The sequence below is a fragment of the Gopherus flavomarginatus genome, chromosome 1 (assembly GCF_025201925.1).
Source record: "Gopherus flavomarginatus isolate rGopFla2 chromosome 1, rGopFla2.mat.asm, whole genome shotgun sequence".
NCBI lineage: Eukaryota > Metazoa > Chordata > Testudines > Testudinidae > Gopherus > Gopherus flavomarginatus.
The window spans coordinates 142,239,036-142,261,865 of NC_066617.1; the positions used below are offsets into that span (position 1 = coordinate 142,239,036).

Below are 22,830 nucleotides of genomic sequence, written 5' to 3' on the forward strand. Positions count from 1 at the left end.
GGTCAGAGGAGAATCAGGCCCAATGTCTGGTGCATATGCACTAGCACAGTACTTTTATAAGCTCCAGTTCAGCAAAGCCCTGCCCAGGAAGGATTCTTAAGCGCATCAAGTCACAGAGATTGAAGCATATGCTTCAAGTTAAATTCATTAGTTTTTAATCGTGTTGATACAACTTTGGTATGGATTTGTGTTCCATAACTGGGCCTTTGATTGAGTAACTGGGGAAGGGTGTGTTGCAGAGTGTCCTTCTCATTCAGTCCTTGGTGTTAGAGATAGAAAAGACATAGTGGGTCACCTTGCCCTTTGCCTGGATCCAGGGCAATGTGTTTCCTATGCATTTTCTAATGTTTTGGCCAGTGTACTTTGGAAAGCCCAAATGCTAGTGTTTCCCCTGCTGCCTTGCATTTCAGTTGGGAACTTCTTTCTGATACTCAAACATTTCCTTTCTTCATCTCAGCCCATTGCTCCGTGTTATACACAGCTGTACTGCACTAAATAATTCTTCTCCCTGTCTAGGGCACAATCGTGAGTGCTCCGGTGTGCCCGTGGGGGGAGGAAAATGGGGTATAAGGAGTCCCCTTTTACTGCTCTGTGGGCCTTAAAAACTTCTAAGGATGGAGATTCCACCACCTCCCTAAATCATTCTACTGATTTCAGAGATAAAGAAACTTAGGCACAGACAGAGGAGATTACCAAGGCCACACAATGAAACTGTGGAATAGAACAGGGATTTCTGGACTCCCAAATCCCGTGCTTTAGCCTCAAGACTACCTGGGAAACATCTCACATTTCTAATCTCTCTCAGTTGATTTTATTTGTTTGTCCTTGCTGTCCAAGTTAGTATGGTTAATTTAGAGTGTTGCAGTGGTAATGTAGGTATGGAGACTGTAGTGACCCAAATTGGAATCCGTCTATGATGTGCTGGCTGATACCTGTGCTCTCAGAAAAAGTGCCCTGGAATGTTTAATGACCAAGAATGCATAATGTCCCCTAATACTATGTTGGGGTGTTGTACCTGTATTGACTCAAAGTGAAGAATCCCTCTTTTTAAATAGCAAACGGTACTTCTTACAGCATCCTGAATTTTCCTTGGTGATCTCCTAGTGAAGTACTAGGAAGGCTTGACCTTTGTACAGCTAGTGAGCTGACAAGCTTAATGCCATACTTTTCAAAGAGCTCATCTCCCTTTTAGGCATCTACATAAGGGTCACATTTCAAAAAGTGCTCAGTACACCACAGGTTGAGCTCTTCTGAAAATGTGCCATTTACTTTTGTGCCTCACTGAGAGCCGGGGGTCTTTGAAAATCTGGCCCCAGTTGTGGTTACTGATCTCCTTTGAACACCTGGCCCAGAGTGATGGTAAATTTGCACTACAGATTTTGTTTAAGCTACCATTGCACTCATATTAGATTTTTTACTCTGAAGTACTATCTTAATTATTCTTAATCTCTTCCTTTCCTCAGTATCAAAACTTAAGGGAATTGTAAGAGAATCTGCCGAGAATACCTCCCACAATGTGATAAAATAAAAATTCCAGAATTCCAGCAAAGACAGGAATCCAGTAAAGGAAGTAAACATGATGAAAGATAAGAACTTTGAGTCCAACTCCACTTTAAAAAAATGAGAGGAAATTCAGAGGAGAATAAACAGAGAAAACTGTACTTAAGAGACCATTCTCTGGGAAATCATTTTATTTTACCATCTTCTCATCTACAAGAGTTTTATGGGCTATAGTCCAAAAATAAATTTTTTGACAATGAATATAGGTTTTGAAAAATAATGTGCATTTAAAAATGATTAGACAATAATAGTATATCTCAGACAGTGCTAACATCACTATCAACTTATGAAATATACAAATTGAAAGAGACAGTGGAATGTAAATTATTAAAGGAAGAAATTTCTACTGGGAGCATGGAAGGAAAAACTGATAATACAAACTGACAGAACTGAAGCATGATGACTCTATTGTTTATGAGAGAGTGATGAGATAGTGTTATATTTTTAGTAGAGTATCATTTCATTGGATGTCAGCTTTGTGGATCTCATTCTGTTAAGTGAAATTAAAGTTCTTATTATCAGACATTGATTAATTGCTCTAGTATCTAGATAAAATGTAAGATAATCAAGGCTGTGATTTTTTTTCAAGTTTTTAGAAAAAGTCATATTTGTGATGAAAATAGCAAGAAATGTAGAAATACACCTCTACCCTGATTTAACGCGGTCCTTGGGAGACAAAAAATCTCACCATGTTGTAGGTGAGACCACATTATATCAAACTTGCTTTGCCTCCCCCGTTCCTTGTTCCCTGACTGCCCCCTCCAGAGACCCCTGTCCCTAATCGCCCCCAGGATCCCCCCCCACCCAACCCCTCTGTCCCCTAACTGCTCCGACCCCTATGCCCCCCTCCCCACCCCCTGACAGGCACTCACCGGCAGCGGTGGGAAGCGGAGCAGCACGGCCCCAGTCCGCTCCACCCTGCCAGCTCCCAGCCACGGCACTCTGCTTCCCGACGTCAGTAAGTGCGGAGAGGTTGGGGAAAGGATCCTCCCACCCCCGCACTCACCTGCGGCGGGAAGCAGAGCAACGTGGCCCCAGCCCGCTCCACTTTCCTTAACCCCGGCCTCAGCCATTTTGCTGGGGGGCAGCTGGGGAAAGGTCCTACACTCACCTGTGGTGGGAAGCGGAGCGCCACAGCTGGGAGCTGGCAGAGTGGAGCTAGCTGGGGTTGGCTGCTCCACTTCCCACTACTGCTGGTGAGTGCAGGGAGGTTGGGGAAAGGATGCCTTCCGTACTCACCGGCGGCAGGAAGCGGAGCGACGCGGCCCCAGCGCACTCCACTCTACCACCTTCCAGCCGTGGCTCTCCGCTTCCCGCCACAGGTGAGTGCAGGAAGGTTGGGAAAAGGATGTTCCCCGTACTCACCTGTGGCAGGAAGCAGAGCACTGCAGCTGGGAGCTGGCAGAGTGGAGCGGGCTGGGGCCAGGCTGCTCTGCTTTTGCCGCTGCTGGTGAGTGCAAGGGAGATCCCTTCCCCCAAGTCCCCTCTCCCAAGTGACAGGGTTGGGGCCTGGGTGAGGGAAGCAGAGTGGGCTTCTCCCGGCCCCCCGCTAATCCCCTGGGCCACTCTGGGACTGTGGGGCCCCTAAAAGTGCCCTCCCACAGCTCCTGCCCCCCAGACCCGGGGGAGAGCCCCTGACCGCCCCCGAGACCCTCTGCCCCTTATCAAACCCTTCAGCCCCAGCCTGGCCCGACACCCTTAACACATTGCTCAGAGCAGCATATCAGAGCTTTACCATGTTGTATGCGAACCTGCGTTCTATCAGGTCCCGTTATATCAGGGTAGAGGTGTATATATATTTTTACTATATGGGCAACCCCAGGTATTGGTGTGTGCCTAATATAATTTTCCAGCATATGCTCTTTTCTACAATCAATGGGTATGATTATCCTTCTCACTTATACTGGTATAAGAGTTGCTTGGATTTAGAACTATTGTGAGAATAAAATTAGGCCCTATTTGAGTTCCAGAAGAGACTGGGTGTAGTTTCTCTTATAAGCCCTTTAAATGGCTCATGTGTTGCAAAAGATTCTTGTACAGCCAAACTTCCAGGAATTTCTGGATTCAGGATTTGCCTTCTGGATTAGAAAGCAATCTCTAGTTCAGTAAGGTTCCCTTAGTACTAGGATCATTTATGGGTCCAAAGATTATGTTCTTTGATCAAATTGCCAGATGTCTCCGTAACATTGAAATTGTTCCCAAGGGAGCTTGGGATGTGCCCTTGCAAAAGTCAGTTCGACCCTCATGAAAGTATTTATTTGGGGTATTTTCCAGTAGAAGTCTCTCCTTAAAAGCTTCCACGTGCTTGCCAAGACTCTTAAGACTAGACAAACTAGACTGGTGAGATGAGGCAGAATTGCTGGAGTGCTGTTCTTAAACTACCCATGCTGACAATAGATCTGGCCAAGTGCTAAAGAAACCAGGGACACATTCTGTTGCAAAATGTCCCCCAGAAATATTTTTGTGAGGGTTGACTGACTCTTATTAGGGCAAAGCATGAATTCCTCAGTGATCAGGAATTCAAGTAAAGTCTCAAATGACATAAAATCTGTAACATTTTGGAATGCGGTCTGCATGTAGCCCTAGGAACCTGTCTAAAACACCAGACCCTCTCCTCTTTCTTTAGTATGCTGCGGTGAGGGACAGAAAGGTGAACCAAAGGTGATTTAGATGAGCCCCAATTTTACAATAGGCTCCAGTCCTGAAATTGCCCCAATTCCTGCCCTAAGACCCTTGCACATATCTACTTAGCTCTGCAAGCCCTTTCATCCTTTTCACATGTCCATAAGATCGTGTCTCCACTAGGAGCACTTTACTGGTACACCTCTACCCCGATATAATGCGACCCGATATAACATGAATTCGGATATAACGCAGTAAAGCAGTGCTCCAGAGAGGGCGAGGCTGCACACTCTGGCGGATCAAAACAAGTTTGCTATAATGCAGTTTCACCTGTAACAGTAAGATCTTTTGGCTCCCGAGGACAGTGTTATATCGGGGTAGAGGTGTATAAGAATATCACTGTACTGGAGCACTGTAGTGTGAATGCAACTGTACTGGCAAAGCTGCACTTTTACCAATATAGTAAGATCACCCTGTCATAGTATCTTTCCCCAGTCTGAACCTTAGAGTCCAAAAGTTGGGGTACCAGCATGAATTCCTCTAAGCTTAATTACCTGCTTAGATTTGATAAGCTGCCACCAATCAGGAATTCCAGTGCCTGATACACTCTGGTCCCCACAAAACCTTCCCTGGGGACCCCCAAGACCCAGACCCCCTGGATCTTAACACAAGGAAAGTAAACTCTTTCCCTCACCCGTGCCTCTCCTAGAATTTCCTTCCCTGGGTTACCCTGGAAGATTACCGTGATTCAAACTCCTTGAATCTTAAAACGGAGAGGAATGTCCCTCTCCTTTCTCCCTCACCCAGAGGCAATACAGATTCAAGGTCCGTGAATCTAAAATAAAGGGATTCCACCCTTCTCCCCTTCCTTCCCTGTTAAGTACAGACTCAATTCCCTGGAGCCTCAACAAGAGACAAAAATCAGACAGGTCTTAAAAGCAAAACTTTTAATAAAAAAAGAAACAAAAAGGTAAAAGTTATCTCTGCAATTTAGATGGTAAAAGTTACAGGGTCTGTCAGCTTATAGAAACTGGAGAAAAAGCCTCCTCCAGCAGAAATACAATTTAAAATACTTACAGCCAGATACACATTTGCAAATACAGAAAAACAATCAAAAGACTATAACTGCCTTTCTTACTAAAATACTCACTATTCTGAATATATAAGAGACTGTAGCAGGGAGATTGGTAAGAAACTTGGTTGCACGTCTAGTCCCTTCCAGGACCCAAAGAGAACAAAGCAAAACCCAAAAAACACAAAACAAAGGCTTCCCTCCACCGAGATTTGAAAGTATCTTGTTTCCTGATTGGTCCTCTGGTCAGGTGTTTGGTTCCCTGTTTGTTAACCCTTTACAGGTAAAAGAGACATTAACCCTTAACTATCTGTTTATGACACACTCCACATGAGAATCAGGCCCAGATTGTTTGATCCTTATTTGTACTAAAGGCCCATTACACTGTTCTGGCTGTATTGTACCTAAGTTACATATGAGGAACCTGAGGTTACATGACTTATTCATCACTATTGGTTCAGTGGCTGGGCTGAGAACAAAAACGTTAAAGTGGGTGTTGAGACAAAGTCCAGCCGGACAGCTCTAAGAGAGTGGTGGGAGGCAGGTATGTCAGCCCTAGAATGGTAAAAGCCCTTTCCCCATGAGCTGAAAAGGGGTTACTTGAGTTAAGGGCTGCCTGTGACCTTTAAAACCACCTCTCTGGTAAGAGAGGAAGAGAGACAATCTGTAGCAGGACTAGGGACTGCAGGGAGAAAAGGTTTCTCTGAAGTGGAAGGCTGCTCTCCTCCTTATAGGGGAAACAACTAAGATAAGTGCCTGTTTGGGGAAGGACTGGCACCTCCGGGCACACGTAACAAGGCAGTGCCCCAGAAATGGGACAGGGAAAGGTATTCCTTTTGCATGTGTTATGAATTTGTTTCTTTGGTTTGGCTGAAGAGTGTTCCTGGGGCCCACCTTGTAAATACTGAAAAATAAGAGCCAAGCAAGGAATAGAAACTCTTCAGAGTGGGACTGATTTACTTCAGGTCCCCACCACCACCACCAGAGGGAGAATGCTGAGCTCAGCAGGTGAAGGAGGTGATATGTCACAGTGTAAAGATATTTTGTGGCCATTTTAACACCCCTTTACACTTCCAGAGCCTTACTGTAAAAGATACTCCAGCCCAGAGTCTTTAACCATAGGATTTTAAGAAACAGGAGGGATTCTATAACCTGGGTTACTTTATTGATCTTGCTACCTCACAAATGTAGATTCAAGCTCATGCAGAGTTCTGACCTTGTGGATTAAGTGCTGCATTACAGAAACCTGTGAAGCCAAACATCTGGATTCTCATTCTCCAGCTCTGTTTTGATATCAGCCAAAGGAGTGGCAAAATTCTGGACCAAGAACAAGCTTGTCTCTGTAGAGGCCTGCAAATCAGCTAGGTGGAACAGAGTTCGCAATTTTCATAAGCATTGTTTCGATACAGAAGAAAAAGGAAATGACTTTTCATTTTTTGTTTAAGAGAAAGGTTGGATGGGGTTTTTCTATCATTAACTATCTTTCATGGCTACAAAAAAGAATCGGATAGTAGGATGTTTGTGTTCGGAAGTGAGTGATGTGACATTTTAAAACTTATTGGTAATAGTAATTGATTGAATTGTTATCTCCACCACTGCAGCAGGTTTCTATTTTTGTGTGCAACTCTGGTGGTCTCTTACTAATGAAGGGAGTGAATTTTCCATGCTGTGCATTGGGTTCGGATCTTTCCCTGTGGAGGGGTGCTGCTCCCAACTTAGCTCAGCTCCTCATTTGCCAGCACAGATTTTATGCTGAAGAATATTCTCGGTAAATCATCTTTTACTTGAGAGCAGTGTATCTAGTGACTGCAACAGATGACTGAAATCCAGAACATCTGGATTCCATTCCCAGGTCTGCCACTGCTCCACTGTGTAACCTTGAAGATGTTTTCTAGCATCTGTCTCAGGTGTCTCCTCTGTAAAATGTGTATAATAAATACTTATTATACATCTCAGGAATACTGTGGAACTGAATCAGTTAATCTGAGAGGCAGCACATGTAGTGCATAGGACATTGCTTTGGGAGTTGGGAGACTTGAGTTCTGTTTCCGGCCATGTATCACCTTGGGCGGGTCACCTCATTTCTCTGTGTCTCTGTTTCTTCTCCCACCCTTTGTCTGTCCTGTCTATTTATATTGTAAATGCTTTAGGGCAAGGACTATCTCTCATTAGGTGTCTGTACAGGACACAGCAAGATAGGGCATCAAAATGATGGTGACGTGTGTGCTTTGTGATTATTATTTTTGTCAATGAAAGGTGTTGTGTAAATGCAGAGGATTATTATACTGCAAGTGTGACTTTTTGTTTTTAGTTAAGTATTACATATATATTTTTAAGTTCCCATATGTATTTTACTGCCATGGCCTTTGGAAGTTAAAACCGAATTACTTTTTAAGAAGTAATTTAGTTTTCACTGATTAGACTGAATTTATTTTGATCATTTCTCTTTACCTGGTCACCGAAAACAGTTCTGATATTTACATTTTCAGGTTGTTATTCACTTGCATTATGTTGCGATAGATGCATTACAAATGCCAGAGGGAGATGTCTGTTTTATTTTTAAACTGTTTCCTTTTTTGTTGTTTAATGTCATGGAAACATTGATGCAGTTTTCCTAGAGTTTATTGCAGCTATTTATTTATTTATTTATTTATTTATTTATTTAAACAGAATTTATGTGTAGGGTCACGTTTAACTGATCTTTGTCTCTTTAGACCTTCCCATTACTTCATCTCCGGTCTGCCAAAAGAAACAGTGACTTCTTGGCTTTATTTATTAAGATCTGGTGTTTCATCATTCTTGCAGAGGGAATTTACTTTAATGAGTTTTGGAGAGGAACAGTCTTCTTTTTATTTATCTTTTAATGAATAGGGTAATAGCAGTTTATATAACAACCAACATCTCCCATTTTACATGCCATAATCCACAGGAAAAAGATATCAAGACCTGTCCTGCCTCTAGCCTCAACTCCTCCAGCTGGTTATTAATGGCCAGGAAAAACTTGACCTGAGGACATTATTATTACATACAGGATAGAGTTCTGTTTTCTCTTACTAGTTTTCTTTAATATACATCGTCATGTTTTAGGCCCTTATTTTATAAGCTGTTCCATGCCCTTGGATTCCTGCATCGCTGCAGAGCCCCATTGATTTCTGTGAGGTAGGGAGAGCTGGTTGAGAATTTTCTGATGAAAGCATTTTACATTAGAAAATACCAATTCATCAAAGGAATATTTTTTGCAATATTGAATTGGCTTCAGCTAAACTTTCAACAAGATATTTTCGGAGCAATTGGAGAAATTTGTAAACTGTCTTATTTTGTTTTGAGATTACCATTTTTGTTTTGTTCCAACTTTAGATTTTCATTCTGAATTTTTCATTTGTTTCATTCCAGCTTTAACATTTTGTTCTGAGTTTCTATTTCATTTTGACGTTTGGTTTTTGTTATGAGTTTCCCATTTTGTTACGAGTTGATGTTGGAAAATTCCACTTCTGTGTAGTCTGTCACATGTTACCATGGATATGCTTTCATAGAATGAGGGCACATTATCTCCAATTGGTTCAGTGTAGCCACCTGAAGTTCGTTTGAAGCTTTGCCTGGAGCTCAACAGCAGAGCAGACTGCATCTTTGGGGAAAGCCGCAGCTTTTGGAGAGGATTCTCCCAGCAGTGCAGGACAGTAAGGTATTCTTTCTCTGACCCTATACCTGCACTGACTGATGGGTCTACTGTTATGTAGAGCAGCAACTATTCCTTGATTTCACCTCATTTTCATGAAGCCTGCCTTCCCCTCACTCTTTTGCAAGATGAAAACAGGGACTGTAAAGAGGCAGTTATTTCAGTCTCATCAAAGAAAAAGATCAGTCTCTGACAGCGCTGCTGGTTCAAGCAGTAATGTCTCCCCATTGCTTGTACAGCCACAGTCTGAGAGCTGTGTTAGTTGATCCAGGAGACCCTAGCTTGAGGCTTCTCACAAGCAGGATTCTTTTGTGGAGCACTTCAGAAGGGGAGGAAGAAAGAAGACCTTTGCTTCTGGAATCTTGCTCAGTGGAGAAGCTGTTGTGTTAGTGCTGCAGTGTGAGCTCCAGGAAATGAAGATGGGGAACCAATTGATATGACTTTCCCAGAGGCATATGGCTCCTCTGAAGAGGATCCTGGGGCCGAATTGACCACTCCAGGTGCAGGTGATGGTGATACTAGTGGTGAGAAGAAAAAAAGAGGTTAGCGCATCTCCCGTTAGTCCAGCACTACGTGAGGTTTCTTTTCTTGAGCCAGCACGGCAGCAGGCTCCTGTCCAGAGACGATCAGCTCAGTCAGTTCTGGAAAGGATGTGATTATTAGTCACAGCCCATAGGTGGGGAACAGTCTCCACCTCTGCTGGACATTGTTTAGGGGGAACTAGGCGATGCTTCCACACTGCATTTAAATCAGGAGCAACCATCACCAACTATAAGCCCCCAATCCCTTCCTGCCAAAGGCAAACAGTCAAGCTTCTGGGTTTGGAACCATTACCAGCCTGATGCTGGGGACAGTACCTCTGCCATTTGCCACCTGTACAGACAGAGTCAGTCTGGTCCATGACATCAAAAGACTGGTAACACTGGGCCTGCTAAAATGTATGGAACACAAACATGCCACAACAGGTTAGCTCAGGGGGAAAGCAGAGGTCAGAGAGGCTGACATTACCAACACTTTCCATGATCTTGTCTGATAAATCAGGCAGCATCACTCCACGGACCACAGTGGAGTCTTTTCAGAAGCAGGCAAAAACATCATTGCAAGCCCCTTATGGCCATGAAACTGACCACAGAACCCGTGAGGATGCTGGCCATGGACACGCTTCCCTTCTGCCTGGTGGAAGGTGCTTTGTGGCAGCAGCTGGCCCAGGTGGCAGATCCCTAGGCAGCTTCTCCTATTTTGCTAAAAAGGCAGTGCCAGATCTGTGTTCTGCTGTGAGAAGTGCAGTACATCGTGGGCTGAGTAGTGTGAAGGCAGGAATGTGTACCTGACCATGAACATGTGGTCTCTGTCTGTTACAGCCCATTGGGTTAGCAACAGCACTGGCAATATGTACACCCTCATTCAACATCACACCACTCTCCATGTGTGGGAGTGAAAAAGAGCACACTCTAGTGACATCTTGGATAAAGTGTGTGTTCTCACGGAGGAGTGGCTGGGGCTCCACATCATCTCTGCTAGGTTTGTGCCAATGGATGTTGGAGCAGACATCACAAAATAATGCAAGATAGTGATTTCCAGCATGTCCCTTGCCTTGATCACTTCCTCAGTCTGTCTGTGAAGGAATTTCTAGATCGTGATGCCCCGGTGAAGACACTACTGACAATGGCCAGGAAGCTCTGTGGCATCTTCAGCTGGTCCTGTGCAACATGTTGCACACTTAGACAACTGTAGGGCTTATACAACTGCCACGCCACCAGATGATGCAGGTGATGTTGACCAGGTGAACTTCACCTTTCACATGCTGGCATGTCTGTATGCGCAGAGACTCCATAGCAGCATTCTATATCCATGGCTCCACACCAGCCTCCAAATTGTACCCGCCCATTGGCTGGTTATGAAGAAGTTAATCTTCCACAGGACTGTGAGGTCACACAGTCATGTGGCACATGATGATTTCTCAGAGGGCAGATCACCATGGGACATTGAGCAAACCAGTTCAAGGTTGCAGGTGGCATTCACAAAGCAACTGCAAATCATTCAGTGCTGCTTATGGGCCCAAGAAATGAACATTGACTGGTGGGTTCACATCAAAATGCAGGTCTGGGATGACAAGCGGTGGCTGCAGAACTTTCAGATGCACAAGGTTACATTCCTGGATCTGTGTGCCTAGCTCGCTCTTGCGCAAGGGACACCAAAGTGAGAGCTGCACTAAAAGTGGAGAAGCGAGTGGCGATTTCACTGTGGAAACTTGCAGTGCTGGATTGCTGAGTCAGTGGAAAATCATTTGGGAATTGGAAAATTCACTGTGGGGGCTGTTGTCATGCAAGTATGCAAGGCCATTAATCGTCTCCTGCTAAGCAAGACTGACTCTGCACAATGTGGATGGATTTTCAGCAGTGGAGTTCCTGAACTGTGTGGAGCAGTAGACAGCACACATACCTATTTTGACACCAGACCATCTTGCCACAGAGCGCATCTACAGAAAAGGCTACTTTTCTATCATTATGCAAGCATTGTTGGGTGACTGGTAACACTTCACTGACGTCAGTATGCGCTGACCAGGGAACATGAATGATGCTTACATTTTTTAAGAACACAGGACTGTTCAGAAAGCTATAAACAGGGCCTTTCTTTCCCAAATGGTGGTTTATCAATGGCAATGCATAAAAGCCAGTAGTAATCATGGGGAACCCAGCCTATTTCTTGCTCCTCTGCCTCATGAAGCTGTATGCCAGCCATGTGGGCAGTGCCATGGAAGGATTCAGCTACTGGCTCAGCAGGTGCAGAATGACAATTGAGAGTGTGTTTCGTAGATTGAAAGGATGCTTACTCACAAAATCTGATCTCAGTGGAAAAAATACCCCAGTGGTTATAGCTGCATGTTATGTCCTTCATAATATTTGTAAACCAAAGGGAAAAAGCTGCCACTAGCGTGGAGTGGGGAGTGTCTCACTGTTTAAACTCAACAAACAGCCACAAGGGCTATGAGAAGAGTTCAATGCAGGGCTATGCTGCTCAGGGAAGCTTTGAAAAAACAGTTTTATCATGAGCCACGGTAATGCGTTGTAGTGTACCGTGCTCTGCCTGGCCCTGCTGTTTTGGGGCCTGTTAGGAATTGTGCAGCGCTTGTACATTTGTGATTATTAAACTGTTTGTAACTGATCCTGCGAGTTGTCACACTGTACAGTAACAAGTAAACAGGCGCTTCCAGAACTGCTGGACACTCTACGGCACGTGTGAACTAATGAACGTGAATTACGTTCCAAATAATAGAATTTTATTTAGTAATAAAATAAATGCAAAAAAACTCTGTGCAATTTAAAAGCAAATACATTAAAAATTTAATATATTAATGTAACAGAATTTAACAAGGGGAAAGAACACTCATATCCAGTTTAGTTACATACACATACAGCAACCGTAGTTTTCACATGTCATGTATGTGAAGCTGTAGTTGTCCTTAATGTCCCCCAGTTGGAAGTGATAGGGATAGGTCTGCGATCCCTGGTGCGACATGGAATGTTGAGGGGGGTGTATGGAGATGTTGCAGTGGAGCTCTCCATGGACTGCAAAGAGAGGCGAGCCCATGATTGTTGAACCTGTAGGTCCACAAGAGTCTGCAGCATCTGTGTTTGCTGCCAGAGAAACTTCCTTGTGTCCTTGTGCATCTCCGTCACCTTTCCCTGCTGGGAGTCCTGAGCCTTGCTCCAGTCTGCTCTTTCCTTCTCCAGGCTGTGTTCAGTGTTCACCCAGGCCCTCTGCTCACAGTCTGATGCAGCACCAGCTTGCAGGATCTTATTGAACATGTCATTCCCAAGTCCGCTTCTTTCTCCTCCTTATCTGGCTCTGGCATTCCATGGGTGTGTAGGGAGAGCCCTCAGGACTGCTGCAGCTGTAGATAAAACACACAGAGGTACCATTGTCAATATAGTTGCAACAGAAATCAAACGTTAAGGTTCAGAACTCCCTCCCTTGCTACCCTAACGTTTTGTGCAAGACATGCTTATTGACACTTCTGCTTTGGAGTTTTGTGCATGGTGCCACTCACAGCACCAGCCATTCTGAGCCTGGCCCACCAGGGACGAGGGAAGTGAAGAGGGAATTGCTCAGTTGCATGAAGCTATGATTATTTTAGGCAATGGCTCTGAATACTGGCACCATTTTCCACAGGTGGTGGTTATTTTCCCTGATACCTCATTTGTGAGGGTAACAAAGGCAGAGAGAATACAGCTGCAGCTGTCGTCCTGAAGCAGCCCAGGCCCATATGCTGCTAGCCTCTGGACTGCAGTGGTGCCTGCTGAAGTTATCACGGACTGCTGTGGGAAAGAGTCCTCCTGCAGAGAAAGAAATAAGGTTGCCACCTCTAGAAGCTTTTGGGAGAGGATTGCACAGTGCCTCCATGAAAGTGTCATCCAGATCTCCCAGGAGGATTTAAGAGACATCCCTGTGTACATAAACAAACTGGTCTTCCTGGCGCCCCTTTGGCTGACTCTACAGGGAAATGAAATACAAACAACGCCACCTCTGTTTGTTGTACCACTGCCTCCTGTAATATGAGTAAATTTATGCAAAGTGGGTATCTGTGTCCTGTTAAGTTGGGAGTGCCATCACTGTAATGGGAAATAAATGTACACACTTGCCCAAGGATCCTTCGTTTGCACCGAGCTCACCCATAGTCAACTGCTGGGACTGATTGGACTGCAATGGAGTCTCAAACGGATCCTGGCTCACAGCACAGCTCTTTGTAAAAATGGCAGATCTGTGGCTTGGCTCTGGATTGACTGTTCGGCATATCAGAAGGCCAGGGAGGCCTAACGCAGTTCCTTCACTTTCATGCCACACTGCTGTTGGTCCCTGTCATACCCCCTTCTCTTGATTCCCCTGTGAAATCTGCTTGTAGTTGTCCACATTTCTATGGCTGGTCAGTAACTGTGCCTGCACAGCCTCTTCTCCCCACAGGCCCAGGAGATTCAACATCTCCTGTCACAAGCCAGAGGTAGTCTGGAGCACGTAGTGAGCAAGAGCAGTTGTACGCAACAGTGGAGAGCTGCTAGATGCGCTTGCCAAGATTGGCAATCAGGAAAAGGCATTTCCAAAATTCGCAGAGCTTTAAAAGAGAGGGAGGCTTTCTGTTCTCCATGACCCCTTGGCAGTAAATTTTATAATTGTGACCAGAACGGTAGTGTTAGGCATTGTGGGACAGCTGCTGGAGGATTTGTAAAGGTCAACATTGATAATGTAGTATCTACACTCATGCAGCATCGATCTCAGTACCTTGATCATGGCTCAACACCACTTGGGGAAGTGGTGTTATTGTGTCTCTGTAACAGGTCACTTATGTCGGTGGGAGACATGTTTAAGTGTAGGTATATGTGCAACTAGGTTGATCCAAGGCTACGTGCAGATCAGGCCTTGGCACTGGCTTTTCTTGTACTTCATCAGTTGGATGCAATCCAGTCACTTCCTCCATAAACAGAGGGTCCTTCTGCAATGGAACCTGTGCTGTTCACACCCCATTCTGCGTGAGGCCCCTTTGTGGCAGCATGCATGGGCATGAGTCAGGTGCAAGGCTGATGTAATGATCCTTTCCCACAACCATCACCTTTTCTCCACTCTCAGGCAGGAGTGGGCTTCAGTAGGTCTCCAGGTAGGCCTCCGTAGCGGTGAAGCAGGTCTAGTGAGCAGCTCTATAGCAGAATTTTCTCTCCCCACCTCCCTGCATATCTACTCAGTGTCTAGCCAAACTAATGAGACTGGATGCTGAGCTTGGGGTTTGAGCCATAATTATCATCCTCATTTAACTAATGAATCAGAACTCTATGATGGGGGAAAGAACCTTCAAGAGTTGCTGGGAAAAAAATAGCCTGGCTTTATTTTCACCACCAAACAGCATTTCTCATGAGGCAAGTGTATTTATTCTGAGCGTGCCACTAGTTTCCTCGGCACTTTTATTACTAGGAAAGAAAGAGGCATTTAAAAGACACTTATGTCTGATGTTTCTTTTACTCTTTACATTTCTAGAACGATTTCTGATGACTTGACTAAGTATTAATAGAAGACTTGATTTTTAAAAAATCCCTGTGAGGTGATGGCATGTACTAATTTAGACTGCCATTAAAAGAAGGTATAATTTTTCTCTTCAATAACAACCATAGCAATTATATTCTTTTAGGAGAACCCTGGAGTTGTATTTGTAATGCTGTTTCAGTGACACATGAATTGGTGCTGACAAAATGAAGCCATCCTTTTGTTAACATTCCCCTTCAAAAAAAATGTAATAAGTATTTGGTGTCCCAGGTGGTATCAGAAATGAATTGTGGACTGAGACACAGCAACTAGATGGGTTTTGGTAAGCTTGTGATTTTCCAAAAAATCCTGCCTGAAAGTTTAATTCTCGTCGTTTGACCTAGATTTTATTGGATATTAATTTCTCACAATACTCTTGGAACAGTACTATTTTTCAATATGTAAGACATGCAGGTGTGGAGGAGATTAGCAGAAGTGACAAGTTAATGAGGCAAGCATTCTAATCACTGTTCTTAGAATCCTGTGTAACAAATGCATCAACTGTAAAATTACCAGCATAATGATCCACCTCCAGAGCTCAAAAACAACAACAAAAAAAAGATTAATGGAAAGGAATAATTTTTTAACATTTTCCCAGATTTTGGCAAACTGCTTTGTATTCGTAAGAGTGAAATAGCTGTACTAAAATGAAGCATCCCAGCCCTTTTTCCATTTGCTTTCTAAAGAGGAACAGCTCTTTAATGGCATGGTTATATTTAGTTCCACTATTCTAACTTTTGTTACTGCAGGGGTCCATCGTATGCTGGAATAATCCACAAAGGGGATAAGAAACTCCATGAGTTTTTTAACTTGAGGAGTTTCCTTCTTATACTTCCATAGGGTGGGGGGGTTGGATTCTGCCCTTTCATCCTTGCCTCCACAGATGCCATCAGGAGTGACACCCCAAAACTTACAGAATCCCTTGCCTTCTTGTTGCTGCCCAATTTCAAAAGAAAGCAATTGAAAGGTTCTAGGCTTCCTTGGCATTTCTCTAGCCAACATATTTATTTATTATTTATTTAATTTTAATTATGGTAGCACCTAGAGGCCAGGGCCCCATTGTGCCAAGTACTATACAGACATATTACACTGAGATGGTCCCTGCTCCAGAGAGCTTAAATGAGTCATAAAACCAAGGTCCTGAATGGGATCCTTAATGTAAGTAGGGTTATTTGTTAACCCTTCTCATCTTGGATTTGTTTCCGTTCTATTAATTACATTCTGCCTTCTTAAGCTGTCCTTGCAGTTTTAACCGGATATGGTACACTTCACTTGGTATCCCTCGGACTCTGTGTGCATTCTGTGCTTTGTTCTGTTAAAACAGCTGCTGTGTTTCTCCCCAGAAGCACGTATGTTTCAGTGGTAGATAGCTGGTAAAGCACTCTGGGATTTCTCTGGATTGACAGGTGCTGCATAAACATACAGGAGTATTATTTACTGTAAAATGAAAATTTTCTCTCCATGGGTTTGTAATGTAATACTGGCCATTTTATGTTCTAGAAAGCACTAACATAATCAATTTAAGTGTTTGTACCGTATTTACATTTAACCAGAATTTTTAATATGCATAATGTCAAACCATGGCTAGGGACCTCCTATTGATACTATACTATAAGACAGTTTCAGTGATGCTTTGTGTACTGTAGCATTCCATTAATAATGGTGAGCATTTAGATTGCCTGATTCTGATTTTACACTGATACTTCTCTATTGACTTCAACAGAGTTACTCCCTGTTTACTACAGCGTACAGGTAAGGAGAATCAAGCTGAGAGTTTTCTTTGACTGGGATTCTATGTACTAAGAAAAAGAATGCAGTCAAGGTAAAATGCTGATATTGATATGGCTCTGACTCTGAGAGTTCTTTCAATAGCTGTGAAAAAAACTGCAGGGGGTCCTTTCACATAGTATCATTAAGAGCAAAGTGTATCCAATTTTGTTCATCTCAGTCCTCTGCAAGTGAAGGTGACAATAGGAGTGAACTGGGTGATGCTTTGAAAACAAAGTCCCCATTCTCCATTTTACACTAGAGTAAATCAGAATGATCTCCCCTGAAGTCAATGGAGTTACACCAGAGTAAGAGGGAAGTCAGGGCCTAGGTCTCTACTTGCAGTTGGAGGGCCAGATGCTTGAATAGGAGATATGCAAGAAAAACACAGGAGGTCATCTTGTTAGCAACAACCTAAAATGAATAATAATACTCCATATTAGAGTGATGGCTAGAATGCATACCCCAGGGGTGGAGGGAAGACCCCAGTATGGTAGAGAGTAAGGTACAAACGTTCATTTGACCCTAACAACCATCCTTTCAAAAGTGGGTATCTAGCCTAGCGGCTGGTAATAGAGCAGCACATACACTTGTATACAAGAAGGTAAATTTGAAGAACAAATATCCAAAGGTATAAAAGCAATGAATTCTTTGTACTTTGGTTCTACCTTGAAAACAACCCTTTGTAAATCTGCTGGCTATGTATATTCAGAGCCATATCTTAGTGACAAATTATTTCTTTTTCCTTTTTTCTCTTGTCAGTGTAACCCTGACTTGTACAATGGTGGTTTTTGTCCCCACGGCAGAGGTAGTCAGTTATTTTTTATCAAGGTCCAAATTTCTTGGTCAAGGTATAGTAAAGGTCCAGACTCCAGAGAAAGTTAAAAAATCCCAATAATGATAATAAGTAAATAAAAAGCTTGTGGGATCTGTTCAGAAGCATCTGGCAGTTGAGATTGCAATTCGCTTGCGGACTACCCCTGCCCTAGGGGCTGGTCCTCATAAGAGGATAAGACTCTATTACGGCTGCCACCTAGAGGAGTTTCTCCTTTAGCTCAAGCATTTGAGCCTCTTGCTGAAGATCCCAGGTTCAGAGTCTGCTGATGAGCCAAGCAGATGGTCATTATGTTAGCCTTGCAGAGCCAGCACAGCTCACAGAGAGGGAGCTGGATTGTATTACTTCTTGAGACTCATCAACAAAACTGTTTTAGGTTCCAGTTACAGGATCAATTAGTTGCACTTTTGCAAACTTACTGAAGACAATGATGTTTACCCATGTGTCTCTGAGCACATACTTTGGCCTGCAGAATCCCTATTACAGTTGGCGTTCAAGGAGAGAACCCAGCTTGATTCTCAAAGCTGAGACTTTGGGTCCTGATCCTGCAAACACTTATTGGCATGCCTAATTTTATGTCTATGAGTAGCATCATTGACACTTACAGGACTCGGCCTTACAGGGCTCTCCCTCCAGAACTAAAAATAGCAGGGTAGGTTTTCCCACTCAGGCTGGAGCCCTGGTTCCGAGACCCTCTAATTTCTATATTCTATACTGGCTAATGGGAAAATACCTCTCTCAGGATTATTGTTTACAGGTAAAAAAAGAGGCAATGGAATAAACTGAGAAATGAAACTTCAATAAATGACCAGAATTGGGTTCTTTACAGTGGGCTCAGATGTTGACCATTATACATTAATTAAGGTTGTAAAACAGTTTACATTCTAAACCCAATTTGTAGATGCTCATAATTTTTAGTGATTTTTTTTCAACTTTGGGGCTGAAATTTCATACGATTGGCTGATGCCTCAATATGAATCTTTCTGGAAATCGCTGGTTTTAATTTGTGAAAGGGTGAGACACAAAGTGCAGTTTTGCCACTGTTAAAAAACCCCTTTTTTCCCCTCATGAATAGAGTGCAGGAGAGAGAGCGTGAAACCAGCCAAATCCTTGAACTTGAAGTTTTCCATGTGCAGATTATGCTGTACATTTGCTTTGCTAGGTTGTTTTTGTTGTTATGTTTTTGTTTCTAAATGGCTGCAAAATAGGCTTATGAACTTATGAAATCTGCTTTGGGTCATGCTTAGTGCAAAAAGCCATTAATGTTTAAGGCCCCAATTCAGCAAAGCACTTAAGCACATTGGCTATTAGGTATGTGCATAATTGCTTTGCTAAGGAAGTATGGATGTAAACATATGTTTAGGTGCTTTGCTGAAGCAGGGTCCAAACTATGATGTTATCCTTAGATGCACTAGTCACATGAATTGCTCCAACCCAGCCATGATTTCTTTATAAGGGAGACAAATGTTTCTTAAAGCCACTGTCTCTGATAAAGGAACCCATTAGTATCCTCCTGCCCCTTGTTCACCCCACTGGCCATGGCCTTCCCATCTTTTCCTTTCATCCCCACTTGCTCTTCCTTTGTTAGCCTGCTCTTTGTTTCCTAACTCCTTCATTTCCTGCTCAGTATGTTTCTGCTGATTTGTGTTAGCTACTTAAGTGGCCCCCATTACCGTAGTAGCTGAGTAGCTCTCAGCACCTCTAGGAGGTAGGGAAGAACTATTCTCCCCATTTTACAGATGAGGAGCTGAGGCACAGCAAGACCAGGGTCACACGTGAAGTCTGTGGCTGAGTATGGAACTGAACCCAAATCTCCCAAGTCCTAGGCTACTCCCCTAACCTTGAATCATCTTTCTCTACTTGCCTCTTCATGGAAAAGTTACTTCTGAACTTCAGGGAATTACCATCTCTCAAACATAAGAGCGTCAGAGTTCCTGACATTGTAGGAACATGTTTTCACTTCCTTTTGGCAACTATGGTGTCCTGTTTTTCTAATCAGATACAACCGGGGTTATTTTTTGTTTTCCACCTTGCAGTATTTCTCCATGCTCCTCTTGATCTTCCTTATCGAGCTGGTTGCTGGAGTTCTTGCCTATGTTTACTATCAAAGGGTAAGTTGGAAGGTTGTTTTATTTATATTTTTAATGTTACAGCACTGAATATCTGTTGACAAGGTTGGGTTAAGAAAGTCACTTTTTATAAGAGCTCAGTAGAAATTAATTGAAAATATTAGTGTTTTGTAAAAGTTATCCAAAGTATTTTCTTAAATCCATAGGGCCAAATACCATTGCACAAAGCAAGGCCACATAATAAGGGTCTAAACCACAAGCAAACGTTGCTGGGCTGAGGAACACAAATCCCAGTCCCATCCATCTTAGCTCTGCCTCTCCCATAGGATATGGGAGAAAAGCAGCAGATACAACACTTGGTTCTTTTCCCCAAGTTCTGGGGCAAGCCAACTTGTACAATGTACACCTTGATTGGCCATTCCATCTTCCCTCTATGTGACCCTGTGCAGACAGGTTTTGCAGAGCTCAGCACAAAGGGGAAAGAGGTGTGTGGCGACCCTTAAGACGATGCTGCTGCCTGACTCCTCTAGGCATTTCTGCTGGGTTTGAGCCCTCATCTGAGCGCAAAAGGGGAACCCCTTGAGAATGCTGTAGACTGTAACAGTGCAGAGGAGTGTGCTTGAGGCTGGGTAAATTTGTAACTTGTTGTTCCTACACATTCATAGCATAAATTGGAAAATAAGCCAGTTCAGAACATTGGTCCATCTAGTCCAGTGTCCTGCCTATGACAATCTGAGCCCCACCAACACACACAAAATGTTACTGTTGGACAGAAAACCTCTCATCTCTTCCAACATGAAGGAAAGCTCTGTCCTCCCCTAGAAGCCCTGTACCAACTGGAGAGGGATGCCCCTTAGCACAGTTTCAGCAATCCAGTTGAGCTCCACATCTCCACTGCTAGCCCCAGGGAACTGCATTTAAAACAAAACAAACACAGATCAAAGGCTGGGTTCAAGCTCCTCTGCCCCTCTCCCCATGGAGTAGTTTCTCGAACTCTCTGAACTACATGGCCCCTAGCAGACAGTTGAGAAACCTACATCCCCAAGAACTGGTAGTGGTGAAACATGGGAGGCATTTCCATGGTCTCATCACCTCTGCAAATCCCACAGCGACCCAACCCCCAGTGTAGACAGTGCTATGGCAACCTGAGAAGCTCTCTCCTCTTCAGCACAGGTAGCATCTTCACTAAGTACTGCAGTGCTGTAAGTGTAGACAAGCCCTCAGAAAGTTAAAGATTCTAATCTCATTTATTCTGGAATATCTCTGAAGCCGACAGCTTTACCCTGGTTTAGAACAGAGGCAACGTTAGACTGGGGCCCGTATTGTGTGGGACCAGTTCCCAAGCCCTGATCTTCTGCTCTCCCTCCCATTAGCTGGTATATTTGATCAGTAAATGTATGAATGGGAATTGGGTTTAATTTTGTAGAATTATACAGCGTTGCACTTGCTGACTTTTAATTGTGGATGCCTTTCCAAAAAACATCATTCGCTCACCAGAAATACTCCCACATAAAGCATGAAGGGAATATTATATTTTGGCCAGTGTTGCACATGTTATACAACAGTGAAGCTGTTCTTTTTCTGCTTTGAAAGATTCTTTTGGGTTCTTTTGCTGTTCCAGCCTGCAGAATCCCTCCATGTGCTCTGTGTATTTTTTCTCTCTTGGAAATCTTGGGCCTGATTCTGATCTCACACCAGAGCAACTTCACTGACTACAAAGGAGTTACCTCTTATTTTAAACCAGCATTACTGAGATCAGAATCAAGGTCACTGTCTTTTCTGGAACACTTTATTTTATTCACATTTTAAATCCCAGTAGCCTAATCATAGATAAGGAGCCAGCTCACGCTGACTTTGAGTAAATAATAATCAAAGGCCTGTAGTACGAACCCAGAGTTCCATCAATCAGATTAATACTCTTTGAAGTTATTATCAACCTCATAATGTTGCTCATGTCTTTAATTTATTTTAATAATTTAGATTACAGTTAATGATCTGGTCTTAATATCAATTATATTTTTCATTTCCTGTTTATTATATTATTATCATTTTATATAGCACTGTAATTTAACACTGCATTTTGCAAATCTAGATTAATATGTGATCTCTCCTCTGAAGAGCTTATGCAACCTAACGAAACAAGCAAACACAAGATAAGATACAGAACAATAGTTCAGGGAACAGAAGGTTTGGTGTCTGACCTTTCTTGTTTTTTGTTTTGTTTTCTATCTATGGACACTTAAGATGTAGGGCCATCTGGGCCTTTGAATGTTCTGTTTGTTTAGGGCGTATGTCACTTTAAGCACATTTTAAAGGAAGATTTCACCAATTTAGGATTTTAATATATAAATATATCAGTCCTGATTCCAACTTCATGCCAGTTTTACACCAGTGTAACTCCACTGACACTGGGGACTTATTCCTGATTTACACTGAAATAAGAAAAGATCTGAATCATGCCTTGGAGGGACCTAAAACCTAAAGCAAAAATGCACATTTCCTTCTAGAATGTATTCATTATGACTTTTCTCATTGGTGTACAGCTAAGCGAGGAGCTGAAACAGCACCTAACCCAGACCCTGACTGAGAATTATGCTCTTCCTGGGAAAACACACATCACACATTCCGTCGATCGCCTGCAGCAAGACGTAAGGAAATCTTCTGTCACTCACACTGCTGCTGCCTAGCTGTTTGTCCCAGCTCATGTTTCATTTAATATTACTAGTTGCTGGAAATTTCATGAGATGACCTGAGCTTGCCTAATTTCCAGACCAAGGAAGTTCAGGCAAACCTCTAAAAGAAGCTTATCTGAAAGTCTGAGTCTTCAGATAGCTACCCTCACTGTTCTCAAAGTTCAGATGCAAAAACAGAGGCGACTCCCAATCAGCGATTACTTCTGTAAATTTGACTGCATTGGCTTTTGCAACAGTTACGGGCACTGAGCCTGATTCTGATCTCATTTACACTGGTATAAATCAGGAGTAACTGTTGGAGCCAGTGGAGTTTAACTGTTGTAAAACCAGTGTGAGATCAGAACTGGGCCCTATGATTGAGCGTGTTCCCCCAGAGGGTGATAGCTGACATGGCCGGAGATGAAACTGAGTTGCTAACACATCCATCCCCTTGACGTATCTACAAACTGAAAGGGATGTATGTTTTC

At 43.2% G+C, this 22,830-nt stretch overlaps 1 protein-coding gene across 4 annotated transcripts in view; it reads left to right on the top strand.

The window, feature by feature from the left end:
* The window catches only part of TSPAN11 (tetraspanin 11), a 180,738-nt gene that overhangs the window by 103,018 nt on the left and 54,890 nt on the right, over nt 1–22,830 (top strand). For 3 of the 4 annotated variants that reach the window (XM_050966514.1, XM_050966518.1, XM_050966536.1), the window contains 2 exons: nt 19,638–19,712; nt 22,214–22,318. In XM_050966514.1, coding sequence (XP_050822471.1) covers nt 19,638–19,712; nt 22,214–22,318 — 180 coding nt within the window. The remainder of the gene's footprint in view (nt 1–19,637; nt 19,713–22,213; nt 22,319–22,830) is intronic. The other variant, XM_050966525.1, reaches the window with a different exon arrangement.